Consider the following 20,288-nt stretch of genomic DNA (forward strand, 5'->3'; position numbering starts at 1 on the left):
AAAAGAAGACATACTCCCCTCCCCCCCGGGGGAACAACAGCCCATCCCAACAGGGAGCACGAACTATGACCCCGAGGGAAAGGCGACAGAAAAGACACCGCGCCAAAACGGCCTTTTAACCATCTCGCTCTTTTTTTTTTTATGGACCTCTCAGCAAGGCCAGGCTATAAATAAACCAGAAATAATCTATTGGACTATGATACAAAGGCCAGGTGCATTCAATCAAATGCAATGGGGAAAATGTGGAAACAGAGGGCAGCGGGAATAATCTCAGTGGTAACGACCCGTATGCTATATTTAAACACCACGAATGCCTTTATAATCAGGATCATGGGATGGCCGCCTCATCCTCCCTTCACAATAGTGGATCATAACAGCATTAGACTACACTCGGGAGCGTTTCTCTACAGTGTGAAACGGTGAGATTCAGTTGGTAGAGAGGAGTCTATATATGGTAACAATAAAAGTTGCGATTTAAAAAAAAAAACCCACCAATGTAGGAAAATATTTAATATTTCATGTCTGGAAATGCTGCTTGTTCAACCTTAACAGTCACAAACTGCACAGAGAGTCTGCAGTTTTCAGCTTCTTTTTTTTAAAAATTTAAACCTCACATATAATGAACTGGTTTGAATTGCTACAAAAATAAAAGCTGTTTATTACTTGATGACATTTTATACAATCATCCTGTGGTAAAGTCAAATATTTTTAGTTTTGAAGGTAATAACGTTTTAGTGAGATTAAAATCTACGTATGTTGTGACTGACTTCTGTTCCTTGTACCATCTAGTGAATGTTTCTTTTTTTTTTACTAGTTACATGGCACAGTTTTCAGCAGCTGGAACCATGAGGAAGGGCTAGTAACAGTAATGAATGCTGATGTCATCGGTAACTGCTATGAAACAGTCTAGCTTTAAAACCAGGCCGCTGTTGTTGTTTATTATTTGTTACCCTCTAGATTTAGCTTTTACAGCAGAATGGTGATGTCCGTACCATGTATTTAGGCTCTATATCATATGTGTCAAACTCAAGGCCCGGGGGCCAAATGCGGCCCTTGCGAGTTTCTTAACCTGAGAAATTCAACTTTTTTTTTTTTTTTACAACAAACAGTATTTGTAGTTTGAACAAATTGCAGATACATGTATTAGTTTGTTATGGAGTCGTTACATCTATACCAGCGGTCCCTGACCCCGTGACCTCTTATTTTAAAATATTGCCAGATTATCTTTAAATAAAGAAAGTAAAGGGATATGACTGGATTTTCTTTGAATGAAGTAAATTAGTAAAAATTCAGTTTTTCACTCTGTCCCACTGCGGCCTGACCTATGGACTCGTTCTGGCCCGCGGACCTTGGGTTGGGGACCCCTGATCTATAGTCTTCCATTGACAACCGGCCCTTCAAGGGGAACTGCATTGAGGGGCCCCCCGGTGAAAATGAGTTTGACACCCCTGCTCTATATGAAGTATTATTATTTTATTCCGACCAATCAAAGTGGTTCTGATCCTACATACGATGACATACGATTAAAGGGTTTAAAAGTGGTTTTGTGGCTGTCGTTTCACTCGGTAGACGGAGGTAAAAGAATAAAGTAATTTCTCTTCTTTTTGAGCGCTGTCATGTCCGTTCATATTGTAACGTTACTCTGGAGCTGATTTAATGATAGTAATGTTTAATTGGCTTTATAGCTGACCATTAAAAAGGTGAAGGTTAAGTAACAGTAATAATTCATAATAAGATGGTGTCTGATAGGCTGCTAGCAAACTTCGCAAACGTCTTCGTTGCGCGGCCCGTAGAGTCAGTCGTGTTGGTCCTGACTTCAACTTCGGTCTAATCTTTTTTAAATCATTTCGTGCCAACCACTCCAAGGTGATAGAGAGTTTGGTGAATTAGATTACACACAATCAGTGACACCACTCCTTGTCATGAAAAAAAAAAAACCCATTAATATTTTTAATCATAAAAAAATGCAATAATACTGGCCATGGTCATCATTTTTGCAGCTAAATATCATCTACAACTGCGCAGGAAGCCTCATCTGACTCAGGGCAGGAAAGAAGGGAGAAAAGGTAGAAAGCTTCTTCTTCTTCTTCTTCTTCTTCTTCTTCTTCGTGTCTAGCAGTGGCAGTGTCATTATATGCGGATGCTGATGCCATGTAGCATATGAAAACACCACCATCTTACAAATAGGTCAGTAAACTCCCAATAGAGAAGCATGTGCTGGTCCCTGTGGGATCATCAGAGGAACTTCACATGGTGGAGGCTGAGCAGCAGTAGCAGCAGCAGCAGCAGCAGTAGCGTTCTTTCAGACCACGCCTCTGCTTTGCACCAGCCTCTCTCAGTGTAGAGTGGGCTGTGACTGTAGACTACCGTCTGCATTTCTTTAAAGCCGGGACGAGAATGAGAGAAACGGAGAAATTGGGAGAAATTAATAAATAAATAGAACTCTATTGATACGAGAACCGGTATCACCTCCTCCACTCCACTCCCTCATGCAGTTTTAACGCAGAAGAAGCAGCAGAAGCAGCAGCAACAGCGCAAGAAGCTGAAGAAGACGCCCCCTTCCTCCCCTTCTTCCGTCCTCTCTCTTTCTGCACCTGTTCTGCTTCGTCTTCTCACCAGAGTTGAGTTGAGCCGCCTGAGAGAGAGAGAGCGAAAGAGAGAGAGAGAGCGAAAGAGAGCGAAAGAGAGAGAGAGTGAGAGAGAGCGAGCGAGCAAGCAAGCGGACGTCGCCTCTCATTGTTAGATTATTAGACGACGCTGTCGGTTGTAGTGTGGAGCATGACTTCATCGTTCGCCATAGATTATCACCATCTGTCGGAAAGCCGGTTAATGACTACGGGCGACACACTGTAAGTAGTCCAAGTGATCGATCTGTGTCGTTGATTTTTCTCTGAACACTGTAGACAGTGAGCTGATAAGAGACAGTAACACACACCCACACACACGCAAACATTCGCATACACGCAGCTCAGGGAGTTAGCCACAATTAGCTTCAAGGGAATGCTAGCGTTGCTAACGGCAGATATTGACAACGGTCACTCAAAGTTAATTGGTCTGTTTCACTGAAGTTTGAAGGCGCGGGCGTGTTGTTTGAATATTAACAAATTAAACAAACTCCCAACTATGGAACAGCCACTTCTGTATGTGGCTACGCCGACCGTTTGCACTAAACCCGGGGAGTGGCTGCAGTTTCCTCCGCGCTGCTCTCATCAAGTGACATGTGCTTCCGGAGATTACACGTTTCGCTTTCTTAACGTCAGAAAACAACGACAGCGGTTTATATTGTGTGTTGTTTGAATACTCTACTCCACTGTTTCGTTTACTTCAACACTATTGTTCAGGCATAGTGCATTAAAGTTCACGTCGGTGAGCGCCCGTCACCTCAAACGGCGTCAAAACGATCCCCGGTGAAATATTCTGTAACGGGAGTTCATGTAGTGGATTCGCCCGTGTAAAGTTGACCTGGCGTGTGTTCGTGAAATGCTGCGTGTTTTGTTGTTGACGACCCAGTCTGTGTGTCTCCTTTTCAGGGGTGTGTAATGTGGACCAGGTTTGCAGACAGCATACGGGATTGCATGTCGAGAGCTGCAGCTAGCTCTCACCGTTAGCTGCAGCTCTGCTCCTCCTCCATGTTGAATGTTCGAGCGCTTACTTAACTGCAACAAACACGTGGTTTCCTACTTTATTGAGCCATTAATGGGAATCTTGTGACGGCACATGTAAACACTGGAGACAAGACTGAGCACAGAGGACTTGTGAAACGAAATCCAACAGCAAGTCAGCCCTGTTTAAACAGAAAGGTTTCCAGAACCACTACCCACTCCGGCAGGACTTTGTAAATTTGAAATGTTTGCACTGTCAAGAGTGTGTGTGTTGTATTTGGCAACAACGGCAGACACGCAGAGCTATGTCGAAGCCAGTTCTGTGTTGTTAAAGTTGGGAACTTATCTCTGTCTTCAATCTCCTCCATCTTGGCATCTGTTGTTGATGACACAACAGACCGTGCTTAGTGAGGTACTGCAAACAAAACTTGCGGCACTGGGTGATTTTGTAAGGCCCTGTGGTTTCTATGACATCTGCTGCTTTGATATACATGTTTTTGTAAAAATTTTTTTTTTCTCATCTCAACTGTGAGTTCTCCAACTTGGCTCAGATTACAATTGAACATTCGAAGTCAAACTTGCATGTAGCGAAAACAAGAAAACAATGGACACCACATGTGATCAACAGATGTATTGGTCATGTGACTTTCAGCAAGATCGGCGACTTGGTTCAACTTGGACAACAGTTACATAATGTTCGTCGCCCCACCTTGTTTCCGTTGTTCTCTTACTCTCTTCAGGTGTGATTGGGATTTATAAAATGACACTTGCTTGTATAATTTATACAGTCTTGTTAACAGACAGTAATCAAAAAACGTATACCAAATTCCATAATCGGCTCACGTGGCAACAGTGCATCAGATGTAATTACCAGCTGACACCTCTATGTATTTATTCCAGTACCCCACGTAACCACATCAGATGTATTTTTCTTGTTCACTAACAGTCGTAAATCTCAAACGTATGTCGTACTTATAGTTTGGTCGTCCGATCGGTAAAGAATCAAAAAAAGTGCTCTTATAGCTCAGTCAAAGTGAAGCAGTAGCAAGTTCCCATTCATACCCTGTTCTATTTGGAACCACGGTGCAGCCAGTAAACCAGCACCTGTTAACACTAGCAAATCGCAAGTTTGACCACATCGTCGTCATTTCGAATAATGTTTGCTTATTTCGCCTAGTCATCCTCAGCTCGACTTCAGAGGTCAATTCACGATGCTTTACAGAAATGAATGCCGTTCCCTCAAGGAGCCACTATTTTATGACCCAACCAATTATGTCTTTGCCAAATTAGGTAAGAGTTTCGAAACAAGATGATTAAAACTCTGCTTGGGGCCTTGCACATTATCTGCAATTATTTTTTGTCAAATGTAAGAAAATTGTTTTAATACTTTCAGCTACGCAAATGTATTTTAAGAAGCATATTTTTTTAAGGAGAGTTTTGTGTAATTGAAAGGCCCATGCAGGTCACACTTAAGAGAATATATGAATTTCTTGCATGGGCTGATGTCATTGTCTGTAAATGTATTAATCTAAATGTAAAAAAGTATTTAGAAAATCCAATATGTCATCAGTCATACTAACTTACAGTATTTAGAAAATCCAATATGTCATCAATCATACTAGTAAGTTAGTATGATACGTCGGCTGTTTTACTGTTCTAGTCTAACAGTAATTTAAATTTTCTACACATAAGTACCACGGAGCTAAAATGACTGAATCAATAATAAAATACCAAGTAGTTTCTGTTAGTCCCTACTTAAATAATAAGAAAAAAAAAAAGAAATTCTAATCTCCTGAAGAGTTCTTCCTTTGAGGACTGTCTGGTTTTGAGAAACAGCGATAAGCTGACAGTAAACTGTTGATTTAATCTTGCCCCCATCTGTATTTGATTGATTTTATCCCTCCGCTTGTTGACAGTGAGAGTAACTATTGAGGCTTAAGCGCGATTCTTTGGCAGCCAACGCAGCCGTCGTGCTATGTCAGTGAGCTAAGTGTCACAGTGATCCCCTTTGTTGCGGCTGGGGAGCTGTTGATCTGTGCAAAGTGTAGGATCTTGGCACAGAGTCCAGGGGGCTACTCAGAGCAGCTGTTCTCTTCCTTTTACTGAGAGAGCGGGCAGTGCTGGAAGGAAAGAGAGACACGGAGACCTATGCGGACAGATGTTATGAATCGGGGGCCTGTGGTCTTCTTGTCACCTGTTTCTCTGCTCTCTTGCTTGTCAGTATGTACAGCACTGCCTGTCCTAGCATTATAACTTTTCCTCGTAAAAAAAAACCCCGCACAATCAGGTGCTTTATCCGTGGTGTGATAAGAGTGTTGAGCAAACTTTGTTCAAGACGCACCGTGATGTTCTTGATGCCTGACTGTTCAGATTGCCTTCATCAACTGAAAAATATTAGTCCCAAAGAAAAGCTTTAAGGTTTAATTCTACAACAGTGTGTGTTTTAAATAACTAATGTCTATCTGCATATTATTATATATTAGATTATATTATAATGTTGGTACTTTAATTAATTAATGCCAGTAATTGAGGGTTGATGTAGTTTCTTTGGACGCTTGATGATCCAGTACTGGGAATCTAATACCAACTCTCCTGCCACTAATGGTTTGAGACCCTGTCAGAGGTAAAGAAAAAAAAAACTGTTATTATTTGAGACCCTGTCAGAGGTAAAAAAAAATAAAAAATTACGTGATAGGGTTAGGATATGCTTCAATTCTTTTTTTTTTTTAATGGATCTTAAATAGTGAATAAATGGTGCAGAAGGTTCCTGAGAAACTGTTGTACCACACCTGCAAACATGTTGGTTTTAAGCCTGTGTGTCTTGTTAGACAAGATGTTTAAAATAATGGCCTTGGGGCCTTTGAAAATGGTTAAACCAGTCAAAATATAATCACGGGAAGAAACAGACATTAAAGGCATAAGGTGTGAAAGTTTCAAATAATAAATGCTATCTCTGTGTCGGTTTCCATTTTGTCTAAATATATTGAGGTGTTTTTCTTTTATTGAGCCACAACAAGGTTGTGATAGTGTCTTTGGTCACAATAGTGGACGTAGCCTTGGTTATCTGAGAGATGTCGAATGGAGCAGTGTTTCAAAAAAAAAATTTTGTGTTGCAGACACTGACACCGACTTGAAATAGAGCGACATGATTGCATCTAAAGTATCTGCAAGATGTTCTCTCACCAACAACAGGTCAAGATAATAGTTGGGTCTGGGAACCAAGCACACTTTGTTAAAGTGATCAAGAGCAATTGATCCTTCGAGTGGACTGTTGGGCTGTTCATTTGTGAACAAGTGATAGACATGATGCTGACCAAGATTAGGGTGATTTTTTTTTTTTTTTTTCCTGTCTCCGCCGTTGAGCATCTGCCTGTTGTTGTGCTCTCTTCGGCCTTCTGTCTCGTGACTTCCTCTTTTTTTTGTCTTGTTTATTAAGAGAACTGGCGATTGTTTACGTGCAGAAAATGTGTGAAATATAACTTGGATTTTGCACAAATGACGCACAAAGCCTACAGTCACTTACCATATTGTCTGACACTAATTCATGAAATACATAAAATAGTATTAGTTTTTCCACATACCTTAAAAATGATGATTGAAGCACAAGGGTTATCTGCTCTGTTTTCAAGCCATTTCCTATAATGCTGCAATGGGTGTGATCGGAAAAAAAAAAATATGCAAAAGCCCTGCTTATCTTTTAGAGAACACATGGGTGTGATCGGAAAAAAAAAAATATATATGCAAAAGCCTGCTTATCTTTTAGAGAACATCTGATGTAAACACATGTGTAAATGTTCTTTGTGGTTAAATATCTTGTTTGCAACCCCTACAGGACGGGTTGCCAACAATTAAACAGATCCTTCTTTTAACATCAGATTCAGTGTTTATTTGAGGAGGAAAAAGTCACAATTTTATTCTAACATTGTCAGGAATATTCCAAATCTCACCTTGTGGACCCTCAATTAAAAAAACGTTACCTTTCTTCTAGTTTTGAAGACTGTAATAAGTTATAATTCTGGTTCATGTTGCCCTTCAGCCTGGTCTTTCAATTGGTGATTTTTAAAAATTTTTTTATTTTTATTTTTTCCCCGTTGACCGTGCTCAGCCCCGAGGACCCACCTTTAAAATACTTCTGTCTACTCTCAAGGCCAAGTGCTACCAAATACAATTGTGATGGGTTTTTTTAAGAAATTCCCAAGTAAGATCCTGCAGAATAATAATAGATGATGTCTCCATAGCGCCATAGACGAAACCGTTCGCTCACACGAGCTCTACTGTAGCAGCATCAACCATAATCACCGGGGGACACATGGTGTGATTATGAGGCTAATGGGCCGGGCCTCGTCATTGGATGCCGACTGTCTGTTAACATGCAAACCATTCACAGGCTGATTGGACATGTCTGTCTTCATTAGGGAGACGTCAACAATTGAATCAAACCATATTGGTATAAATTGGAGTTAAATGCAAGGAGGATAACATTGTAGTATTGTAATTGGAGTTAAATGCAAGGAGGATAACGTTGTAGTATTTCACAACAGGAGCGGCAGCACACTGATCAGCTTTGACGAAGAGTTATTTTAATCAAGCAGGGAATATTGTCGTTTCCGTTTCAAAATTGACATTGATGCCGAATGTATAAATACACTCTAGATTAAGCATTCATTCTCTGTGGCGTGTTTTGAAGTTCAAATGTTTAGGGAATTTTTTTTTTAAAAAATTTAACCAAATTTTTTTTTTTTTTTTTTTTTTTTTTTATATAACTCTTTTAAAGAATTCTACATCTCTGTGTAGTGGTGGAGAAAATAGAAAGGTGGTGGAGAGGCTCAGTTTTACTTGACAGGCGTCAACTGTATCATCAGTGTTGGAGCCATTTTGTGTCTTGGTGAAACCCATTTAGAGGTTAGACTCTGGCGTTCCAAAGGTGCATCTTGTGATTTTTTTTTTTGAAAGGTTTTGTCAGCTTTTATTTTATTATTTAGTTTCTCTGAGATGAGGTAAAATTTATTTTTTTTAATTTTTTTTCAAATTGACTCAAGTGTTCCGCACTTTATATAAGCGTTTCAAGTTTCAAGTTTCGTTCTTACAACAGGAAGTGACTCATGTTGTGTTTTTGGTTGAGTTATCAGCACTCAACAATAGCAGTCACGCTTATTTTTTGTTATGCTTATGTTGATCTGCAAAGAAATTCTTTGTCGTTGACAGAAGCGAGCAAACCAAACGCGCATCGTTTGCTGGTGTCAGTCCTCTAAAACTTTAAGCCCAAATACCTCCTGAGCTTATAATGCTGAGCCATCAAAATCCACACACATTATTAGACAAATTGGCTGCCTTTCCACTACGGACATGGCGTCGATGTCACTGGCATACTGGAGAGGTCAGCGCTCACCGACGGGACAGACACATGGTCCAAGTAAATCACCTGTTCTCATGGGAAGTGCAGCAGTAAGCGTGCAACTGTTGCGTCAGCTGCTGCTGGGCGTCTCGGCGTCGTGATGAGCCGTCACATTCAGAGCTGTTTGAGTAAGCCTTGAAAAAGACTTCATCAATAGCGTCGGTAAAAGCAGCCCGTGTAGCGAATAAAGCATGGACGGAAAATAATCCACGGTCCCTAGTTCTAAAAATGACAGGCGTCCGAAATGTACAAACTGTGCAGAACAAAACTGTTGTTGTTGATGAAAATATTGTGGTTTTTCTGTCAGGCGTTTTAACTTGTTGCCAGTGCTGTTACTAGGTGGATAGAACGTTAATGCGTCATTGACAAACTTGTTTACTAGCTTAACTAAAACTGCATGTATTTTTTACCAGAAGTGAGGAGACTATGATGAGATCAAGGTTTGACGAAAGTAGACATTTTTTTTAGAGGAAATCAGATTTAAAGTAGCCAAGTGTGAAAATAATTTGGTATCTTTTGTGAAGATATGCATTTGAACAGAATTAAAATAATAATAATGATGATGATAATGGCCAAGGAAAGGTGTCTATTCACCATCATTTGTAATAATCACATCCTTTGAAAGTCTTCATAATTTGTTGCTAAGAGACTGATATAACTAATTGGCAACTTTTCTGTATAATCTCTGTTTTTTTAGCAGTGGTTTTTATCAGTATTACCTTCGAATAGAGACAAATTAGCAATATATTGTTGTATTAATGTCAGTCATAGTTTATTGGGTGCAGTTGATGGTTGATCTAGTTCCTGAATCTTTGCCGTTTGAGAAACAATTAGTGCTAAAGGTTGTGTAATGATGCTGAATATTTCCTCTTTGAGTCACTTTGTATAGGCTATAAAAGCTCAGTTAAAATTGACCATGTGTTTAGAAATTTTTTTTTTTTTCATGTGAATGTTACAGCCAAGCTCTTGCACTTAAAATGTGTTTAGAAATATTTTTTTTTTTTTTGTCATGGGAATGTTACAGCCAAGCTCTAGCGCTTAAAAGTAATCAGGCCTTGTTCCAAGTAATCTGGCCTTGTTCCATTTTTTTTAAAGTAGTAAAAGTACTGCATGTACAGTATCTTTGGCATTGAGTTTGAGCCACAGATAAGGCCCAAATTATATGGGTTATGAAACGAACTGAATCTGATAGAAAACCGCTTTTTAACTGGAGCGTAAGTTAGAACTGTGATAATGTGAATAATCGAACATGGAAATGGTAGAACTGTGATAATGTGAATAATCGAATAATGGCAATGAAGATCTTGCTATGTTTTAAATACTTCTAGCCAACAAGTTTAAGTCGGAACCAAGCTGACTGTAATTACAGTTGTTACCACTTGAGGCTGTTTTTTTTTTTTTACTTCAGGCGATGTGAAATATAGTTATTTGTACCTGAAGGGGCTGCGCAGCTGCAAAGTCTCGTGCAAACTTATCAAGACGACATGTACTTCAGAGACTGTTGAACATCAAGCACCAGTCAAATTTATTTATTTATTTTTCATTTTTAAGATGAGATCTTATCACTGGAGCCTCTTCAAAATGGCGACGCAGTGTCAATGGCAGAACTGTATAAATGGTTTCACTCAGTGCTGTGTCCTCGGCAGACGCGGCCTTTCGACGTGTTCTACAGCATCCCTCTGACTCGCCCTATTGTGCTGTAGAGGAACGGTGAATAGTGTTCTCCAGCAGGGGGGAACAATATGTGATTGTTCCCCCGCTGTGCTGAAGAAGCCGTAGGTTACTCTCTGTACCATCGCCAGGGCGCCTGAGGAGGAGATGTACCACAAATTCGTTGGCTACTAATCTCCGATTCTCGCAGGTTTAGAGTTCTGCACCGCTGTTTTGTTGATTCTGTCGAAGCTGATGGGAGAAAAGGGGGCATTCGCCCCTTTTTATTGGCCTAGAAGCTTTTGTTTTGTTGTTGAGTTTTTGGCTGTTTTTTTTATGTCATCATTTAAATTTTTGGACAGACTGTTTGACAAGCAGTATATTTTGAGGCGTGAATCTTAGTCTTAGTGTTATTTGTTACCATGTCACTCAAGTCCCTCAAGGACTTTGGGATTTCTACGGAACGGCTGGGCTCATTTTATAAGAGATGGATGGCTCGTGTCCAAAGGTTTGTCTCTTAAAATGTCTTCTATTCAACTGTATCGTTTCTGTTACCCTCACCAATCCATGTGTGCACCAATAATTCCCCTGTTCCTGATTTGCCTTGGTGCTACAGTACGTCGTTGTGAGCGATGCTTTTATGCTTTACGTGATTTACTCACTACAGTACTCCAGCAGCTGTTGCTTGGCTGGGCTTCTGGTATCAAGCACTTTTTGATTTTTCACCATTGTCAGTGAATGTATAAGTGCTTGATTTTTTTTTTTTTTTTGTGGTTTGGCACACCGTCTGTAGTCCTGGGACTCTGTTATTGATTTTCCGTCCCGGAGGCTGGCCCTTAAAGGAAAATGGCACAATTGGATGTTTTGCTCGACACTATCATTGCTCTATTTCCCCTTCTTAACCCAGATTGTTGCCCAATAATGTAGTTGATGGTGCAGTTCACTTGTACATCATTTGTATTTATCATCCAAATATCGTTATGGCTTCTCTCTTTTTTTTTTTTTGTCCATATCTTAACAAGCAGCATAGCACATGATAAATGTCAACGTGTTGCGGAAACAACAGGGTTTATTGAAACGCTTTTTGCGATTGGCAGCTAACGTCTAATGACAGTTTTATGAAACCCCTGTTTAACCAACAGTCATTAAATTTAATTCACAGTTCATGAATTATTTAATTGACAATATTGTTTTTTTTTTTTTGTTTTTTTTTTAAACAAATCATTGCAGATCGTTCGTCGTCTAACTTCAACAGTTTAGTCAAGGTCTGCTGCCGAAGCTTCTGTAATATTTTAGCAGTAATGCAAAAGTGGAACTTTACTGCTTTGTTGCTGTACAAATAAATGGTAGTTTGAAACCATTTTGATTTCCCGTTTACTGTCTAGAAAAGCACAGAACATTGATATTTTATGGAGCCTTACGACTCCAAATGCCCCATCTGAAACGTAAACCACCAATTGAAACAGCCTAACATTTTACCTTCCTCTGGGTTGTTGTTCCCCCAGACGTAAGTCTTAGCTAAGCTAATTCTACTAACCGTCCACCACCACCACCTCACGGCTTGTTCAAGTTTAAAGGCCTCGCTGCATTTTATATTGCCTCACATCTCTGTTCCATATTAGGGAAAATATTCTAACAATAAAACAACACTCATCCTACTCTACCTGTCAAATGCACTTTCTTTTCAGCTTAATACACATTTTATGATGGTTTATGCTTTTGAATGAGGGAACATCAATCATGATAAAAAAAAAGTGCAGTGCCACTATTCTCTGTTCCCTGTTGCTTCAGTGGATTTTTTTTTTTGTTTGTTTTTTTTGAGGCAGAGACACTTCCTGAAAGGACGCGCCAAGTTTCAAGTAAATAATATAAAGGCATACATCTCTAATTTACACACTTTGCTTTTTTTTTTTTTTCTCCTCAGCAATGGCAGCAAGATGAATGGGTCACTGGAGCATTTGGACCAGCCAGATCCTGACGCCATCAAAATGTTTGTGGGACAGATTCCCCGTTCCTGGTCTGAAACAGAACTCAAAGAGCTTTTTGAGCCCTTTGGAGCTGTGCACCAGATCAACATTCTCCGTGATCGCACCCAGAACCCCCCTCAAAGCAAAGGTATGACATGCATGTTCAGTGCAATGAGTTATTGATTATTTGTTGTCTCGTTGTTGATGCCTCGCTGAATGTTAAATGTTGTTCTCTAACTTATTTGTTGATCTTTTTTTTTTTTTTTTTTATACTAAAGAAGTGAAAATAAAATAAAGGTTGGTTAGTTTTGTGATTCAAAAGAACAAAAAAAAAAAAAAAAAAAAAATCCACAGCCTACTTCTGGCTATTTGCCTGACTTCACATGGTCAAGGACACTAAACAAAACCCCTGCTACTGCCACATCACCTCCCATCACATTTCAGTACATTCCCCTAAGGCAAAGTACAGCAGCACTTGTCTGCACATGTAGTGCAGCTATATTTGTGCGAAACATATGGCCTGATTCACCAGACTTATTTTCAGCTTTAAATAAACATCCTTTAATAAAAGTTTTTTTTTTGTGTGTCACCATGTTGGATTTCTGACAGCCGTTGGAAACATCCATCAACATAAGCATCTTTTGAAGTAGTGCTAGAACAGGGCCATTCGTTTCAAGGTGCAATTAAAAGAGACGGTTAGAAGTGGAAGGCTGCTGTCTGCGCAGAGAGAGAGAGAGAGAGAGAGAGAGAGAGAGAGAGAGCCGGAGTGGCACTGGAAGTGCTCAGTCTCCTGTAACTAACTGCATGTGAATAAAGTACTTTACTCCCCTGATGTAGCCCAGTGCAGGCAGGACATCATCCTAATTTCAATTCCCTTAATGGCTGGTCAGGTCTCAGAGGCTGTAGACACTTGTTTATAAGGGCTGGGAATTTCACAATTAGATCAAGATCATTGGAATTATGACCGAACGACTTTTGAGACAATTATGGCAATTTATAAATCAAATTAGCAAATTAGCACTGAAGACAAACAGAATGATGGCACTTCTGCATTTAATTGAGCCTGTTACCATTGTAATTGATAATTTTCTATTTTTTTAAATATAAAAAAAAATCAACAATTTGTCTAAAAGTGTCAAGAGACACTTGCACCGTTAGAAAAATACTGTTATTTCTCCACCCCATGCGTGTTAATTCCTGCACAGTATTTACAGCCACACCTGCCAATGAATGTATCTGACCCGTCGCTGTCGTTTCGGTGGTTTTTGTCAATATTTGGCTCTGAACAGATGCCGTCTCCACTGAAGTCAACAACTTTAGAAGCCCCCCCAAAACTGTTTGGAAAAAGCTATTTGAAAATAACATCACGTGCCACTGTTTATTTATATCGGTGAGAGGTTCCGATTTGTGTTGGCCAATGCAATGACCTCCCTGCTTGGGAGTCGATCAGGTTTTTTTTTGCCCTACTGAGAACTGTGTCATCTACTGGTGTGTTGAATTAACTCTGGCTGTCAGAAGCTCAAAAGGGGTTCGACTTCAGTGTTGCGGTCACATTAATAAACTGTGATAAAAAAAATGCCAACATTTCAGGACCACATAGGGAGCAGTGTTGACATTCTAAAATGTGTGGACTCACTCACAGTCTCCACAGACTTATTCATCTTTGAGCTCCTCATTGAAGTCCCCAGAATTTGGACATTTTTTTTTTTTTTGTGTTGCGTTACAGTCATTTTCAAAGAAACGACTTTGTGGCCTTTTGTGATAAAAAACAAAATGTTCTCCATTGGGGCTGTATTTTTTTTTTTTTTTATCAGTGTAAGCACCCAGTGCTGACGGTCCTTTTGGTGTTGAAGCAGAAAAACAAACATTATTCGGTTGAACTTAATATGCACTGCCTGATCTAAAAGTGCCGATTCTGTTTTGGGAAAAAAAAAAAATTATTGGGGGGGAAAAAGTAGAATCTTAAAAACAGGAAAGTTTCAACACTGCTGTCTTAACTAAATTGTCCAAACAGATGATCCAATCAAAAAAAGTTATTTACAGACCTAATGTGATCACTCCATGCTTTTTTTTGGTCATTCCCCACTTGCCCCTGTCCCCCCAACAAAAACCACGACCATTTACATTTAAAATCCAATAACATCAAATAATAATTAAATATTGAAAAAAAGTTGAATTGAGTTTGAATTGAAAAGTAAAGTTTCATTTAAAATGTCTTTATTTACATACAAAAAGAAATGTATATATTTTTAATTTATTTGAGAGTTAAAACTGATGGTTGCATTGATGGACAGAGTTATTTCACACATTCACACCTCATTCAATTTTAATTGGACGCCACAGTTGCCCGTTCTTGCTGCCCTAAATACAACATCCTGTTCAGTTGTGCGCTACAGGGAGCGTTAGCATAACCTTGTGAGCTACTGCGTAGATCAACAAATGAGGCAAACAGGTTCGACATGTTGCTACTGCGGCCTCTGAAAAAACGTTACATGTTGTGATGCGTTTTTACCGGCATTATTATCACAAATATAGAAATGCTTTACTGCAGTACCCTCGTTCTGAATTATCTGTAATTACGAAGTAGTGATTCAGTTGCTGCAGTGAGGAGATGAGCTCATAACGGAGTGGAATTGTCTGTCACCGTCGTCCGAGCAAACGACGAAATGTTCAGGACGACACCTCGCTCGTGCCACCGCTCCGAAAACATGCCCTGTGACCTCATCAAGACGGCCTTCACAAATGCTTTTTTTTTACGGCACGGTGGCAAACACGATTGGTTCAGAGTGCTTACTATGCATTCTGTGTATATAGGGGGGTTGCTCGGAGTGGAGTGTCAGCTGTGACGGTCTATTGACATGTTAATGTATTCTAATAGGTAAACTCGCCTGATCGCAGTGAACGTTGCCTCTCACAGCCCGTGGGTGAGCTGAATGTGTGACGGCAGAACCGGCACTCCTCGGTCCACCGTTACCAATGTGTAAACTGCAAACACAGAGGGAGGGAGGATGATCAAAGAACTGCCCAAGGCTATCAGGCTTTGTTTGTTTAGATGGGCAAATAACACTACCTTTGTCCAATCCTGTTCGCTCTTCTTCTTTTATTATTGATCCCATGCGCCTATATTTTGCCATGAGGTCCGATTCGGGGGGGTTGTTGTTTTTTTTTTTTTCCGAGAGAGAGCCACACACTGGCTGCAGGTCATAACCCGAATCACCTGATAAGTATCACGCCTCTCCGCACGGTTTATTTAGCCCAGGGTAAATTGGAGGCGGGGCTAAGCGGCCCCGTGAGATTAAAAGGGAGCTGCTTGCTGCCGACTGGAGTTGCACAGCAAACCCCCCCCCCCCTTACTGCCCTATCTCCCTCCCTATCTCCCTCCGTCCGTCCCTCCGTCCCTCCCTCCCTCCTCGCCATGGCCTGGGAGCTCCAGTAACAGCATAATACAAACTATGTAGGTCAAAGACGCTGCAGTGCTCCACTTCCCCAGCCCAGTGAAACTGACAGGCTGGAACGCCACCGGCAGTCTGCTGGGACGGAAGGATGAGAGGCTTTTTTTTTTCTTTTTCCCCTTCTTCTTCCCCTTTTCCCCCCACTCTCTCCACCACACTCTTCTTCTTCTCTTCTTTTGTCCCCTCCCCCAAACTCACTCCTCCTCTGATTCCTCTGTGCTCTCACTTCTGCTCCCTCTCACCATTTTCGAGCAGTTTTTTTTTTTTTTCTCCTCTATGCCTCTCGTATAAGCGATCGTATTTTTGCGCCGAGCAGCAACGATCTGTTATATTGGTTCTGTGCTCCGTCTTGCCCAGGGTGTCTTGACCTGCACGCTGCATCAGTGTGTCTTTGACAGTTATCTCACCCCGGTTGTCATCCCACTGACCATGTCATAAAAAAGCCTGCGGTGATGTCAACACTTGTCAGTACAAGCTTCAGCTGTGAGCTGTGTAACAATTCTGACACGTTTGTAACACGGGGACGTGTTAAGAGCTCGACTAAATTATTCAAAGTTCTCCTGTAAGATTGTACATCTACTGCTTATGTCACATGTCGCCTTGGCTCATTTCATTGTCCTCACTGTCTTCTCCGCAGGATGCTGTTTTGTAACTTTTTATACAAGAAAAGCTGCACTGGAGGCCCAGAATGCACTGCACAACATTAAGACCTTAAGTGGGGTGAGTACGCCCTGATATGGGACGACTGTTTACCTACTTCCACCCCTTTTACTTCCTCTTGTTCAAACCGTGAGTAATGTGTATTAAAACACGTTTGCCTCTTGGCTTGATTGCCTGCCTGGCCTGGCCCGCAAACACGTTGTGTGTGTTTAACACACACACACACACACACACATGCAAAGGTATCAACAGGTAAAGCGTGCTTGACCGGACATCATTTTATATCCAGTGAGGCACATGAACAATTCACCACGAAAGTAGAACAAATCGTTAACGCTCCGCCGTGTGAATCATTGATGCACATCTTCGTATTCATTTTAAAAAGTGAAAGGGGGGAAAAATGGGAGTGAGGATTTTTTTTTTTTTAAACAGTCAAATGGAAGGCGAGCATGAGTAATACATCAAGTTGATTTATCCCGTGCGATTACGGTCCGGTCACCTGGAAGAAACGCAGAGGCTCGTTAAAGCTCGACAAATCTGCCCCGCTTTAACTCCGCTCTAATTTACTTTCCACGCAATCACTTAAATCCATACCGAGCAACTCGCGCTGTCAATGAAATCAATGGCCCCGGGGTCCATTGGAAACGCGGCTACCAGTCGGTGGGGGTTACAGGTAAATATTGAACCAGTTTGACGAATGAGTGTACAGAGCTGGTGCTCTTCACCGAAAGGACTATCAATCAGTGGAGACGTTCAAATAAAGTGTTGTCTAACTGCCCGGCTCCATGTCAGACTGTTCCCGGCACTGGGTGCAGGTGACTTAAGTCTGGTTTTGTTCCCGGCACTGGGTGCAGGTGACTTGAGTCTGGTTTTCAGGAGAAGAGAAAAAGCTTGTTGTTGTTTTTTTGTTTCCCTCCCTGCATTTATTTTTCTCTCCCTTCTGTGCCTTGTGTCGTTCTCCTTGGACGGCATCACCATCCAGAACCCACACTGTGAGGACCATCTGTCTGCTTCTCTTTAGTGCTTGTCACAAACCAACACACACACACACACACACACCACTCCTCATAAGTACAACCTGCCCAGGCAACTCACAGCCGTACAGAATCTCACTTCACACTTCGTTCACGTGCGCCCGAGTTACATTCACTTCGAGGAAAGGAAAGGAAAGGAAAGTGAACTACTTACCCTATGGGGTTCTACCGTTCTTTTTGTCGTCATCGCTGAAATGTTCTTCTGCGTCCACTCAAAAATAAGTCGCAGCTCGAATGTCTGTGCTGAATAGATACTCAAAGGATGATTTAAAAAAAAAAAAAAAAAAAAAAGTAGTAGTAATAATAGCTTCTGCCGATGATGACACAATCCTATAACTTCACAGAATTGGCAAATAATAGTTTTGACGACGACGGTGAGGACGTCGGCATAAAGATCAATTGCCGGTCTGCACTACAGCGAGCGATGAAATTAGATAGCAGAGAATATGATCCGTGCCATCAGCTTACACGCTCGGTATCTGGTAGTGGAGATGGATCATAGTCCTGACAAAGATGAGAGATAATAAATGAAAAAAGCAGGGCTCATATTGGGTTTTTTTTTTTTGTTTTTTTTTTAAGTATTCATTTTTAACGACTTAATTCAATGAAGCAACATAATGCACTTTGTTGAAGAATTAGCAATAGGATTGTGGTGAATGGTTAGAGTAAGTCGTTTTGCTTAGAAAAATGCAGACAGGTGGTGAATGGTTAACAGTGAGTTAGAGAAACTTAGAAAAATGCAGACATTTCGGGGAAAACGCCAGGGTTGTTTCCATCTTTTGACGATCAATTAACCGGTGTTATGTTCCTTTTCCATCTTTTGACGATCAATTATGTTTTTGTTCGGTGTTATGTTCCTGTCTGTGATTTAAAAAAAAAAAAAAAATTTCCATCATAAAATACACAAAGGCATTAGTTGACTTTTATTAGTTAAAGGGTTTGTATTAATTTTAGTTGAGGTATTAAGTTTAGGCAGCACTGGTGAATAACAGGAAATAACAGGAAATTTTGCCCTTTTTTTTTTTTTTTTCTTTTTTTTCCAGATGCATCATCCCATACAGATGAAACCTGCTGACAGTGAGAAAACAAGCGGTAAGAAAAGAGGAAATTCTGGCAGACACTAACTGTTAAAAATGAGTTAAACCGTGCAACAAAGGTGTTTGTTTTTTTTTTTTTTTAATTTTAAATAGACTGAGGCTGGACCGTGTAAAAGTGAAGCCAAAATTCAGATCCCAGCTCAGGGAGTGTGCAGCGGTACACAATTTCTCTATAGTATCAAAGGGTTAGGAGGATTAAGGGCTTTAAAAGGCAGCGGGGGGGGTGCACGAGTTGAAGTGGAAGATCTAGTGGGGAGCGAAACTGCACGATGTAGTCATCAGTAGATGGCAGGGAGTATTTTAGAGAAGCAGACACTGTTGAAAACGAAGCTGTTTGCAGCGAGAGGCAGAAAATGCAGCTGCATGACAACAAGACCCAGCTTGAATGTTAGAAAGAAAAAAACAAACAAAAAAAACACCCTAGAGTTTTTTTTTTTTATGCTCGGTGTAACTGTTGTTTTCATGGCTCTTTTTTTTTGTGTTCAGGCGTAACTGAATTGCGGCTCTTTAATCCCTCTACAGCTGTAGAAGACAGAAAACTCTTTATTGGAATGGTGTCAAAGAAGTACGGCGAGAACGAGGTCCGAATGATGTTCTCGTCCTTCGGACAGATCGAAGAGTGCCGAATTCTCCGGGGACCAGATGGCCAGAGCCGAGGTAGGTATAGGCACGGTGTCCTCGCAGCAGCCACCCTCAGTGAAGCCAAATGCAAATTCCCATCATGCATTTTTTATTTAAAAATTTTTTTTTTTTTTTTTTTTACCCCGGTGCCCCTCCCTGCGTCTTGATTTTTAAGCCCCCCTCTCCCCTCCCCCCCAAATCAAGTGCCATTCACCTCCACTGGCACCCGTTCCGTCCTGTCACCGTGACACTCAGCCTCCACATCTCAGCCCCAGTGAAGGGCCGCTGCACTTGCTGTCCAGCACAAAGGCCCGTTGCCTCGGCAACCGCAGGCTGCGGGTGTTGGTGGGCTCAGCTGGCAGGCAGCTCTGCTCAGCTCAGCTCAGCTCCTCCTTCACCGCCTCCTTCATCACACTCCACAAAGGCAGGAATTAGCCTGTCCGCTGCATCTCCTACCATAGATCTCTGCTGCAGAACGACTTAGGCGGGCAAGCAGCGGGGTAAAAAAAAAAGGAAAAAAAAAAAATCTCTCGTTAGTGTTAATGTGAACACCGTAAAGCGCTTTCAACCATCACGTCTTAAATCGATGCTCTCGCATGTTTAATTCAGCGCCGTAACCCGATATGACATGGTCTGTATTCTGTTACCGCCAGATTTGGTGTGTGCATACGTACACGTGTATTTATAAACTTCGCTTTACTGTTTCTCCGTGACACCATGCAGTCAAGCCCTCTCTGGGCAGCACCTAAACCTGTCGATCACTGTGCTCATGTGATTCGTGTTACTGTTTTTTTTTTTTTTTTTTTTTCC

The 20,288-nt window shown here is 41.0% G+C and overlaps 1 protein-coding gene and 1 long non-coding RNA gene across 3 annotated transcripts in view; both read left to right on the forward strand.

The window, feature by feature from the left end:
* Positions 1-2,129: 2,129 nt before the first annotated feature.
* LOC103380547 (CUGBP Elav-like family member 2) overlaps positions 2,130-20,288 on the forward strand; it is a 26,689-nt gene continuing 8,530 nt past the window's right edge. Inside the window, exons 1-5 of one of the 2 annotated variants that reach the window (XM_025056551.1) lie at positions 2,130-2,849; positions 12,572-12,762; positions 16,704-16,786; positions 18,804-18,852; positions 19,344-19,514. In XM_025056551.1, coding sequence (XP_024912319.1) covers positions 2,779-2,849; positions 12,572-12,762; positions 16,704-16,786; positions 18,804-18,852; positions 19,344-19,514 — 565 coding nt within the window. In that variant the 5' untranslated portion in view covers positions 2,130-2,778. The remainder of the gene's footprint in view (positions 2,850-12,571; positions 12,763-16,703; positions 16,787-18,803; positions 18,853-19,343; positions 19,515-20,288) is intronic. The other variant, XM_025056552.1, reaches the window with a different exon arrangement.
* Positions 16,797-18,570, forward strand: LOC112487154 (uncharacterized). The gene is made up of 3 exons (XR_003049966.1): positions 16,797-17,541; positions 17,581-18,409; positions 18,458-18,570. It is a non-coding gene; the product is annotated as an uncharacterized LOC112487154 (long non-coding RNA).

Source organism: Cynoglossus semilaevis, chromosome 6, assembly GCF_000523025.1.
Source record: "Cynoglossus semilaevis isolate Cse_v1.0 chromosome 6, Cse_v1.0, whole genome shotgun sequence".
In the NCBI taxonomy this organism is placed as follows: Eukaryota; Metazoa; Chordata; class Actinopteri; order Pleuronectiformes; family Cynoglossidae; genus Cynoglossus; species Cynoglossus semilaevis.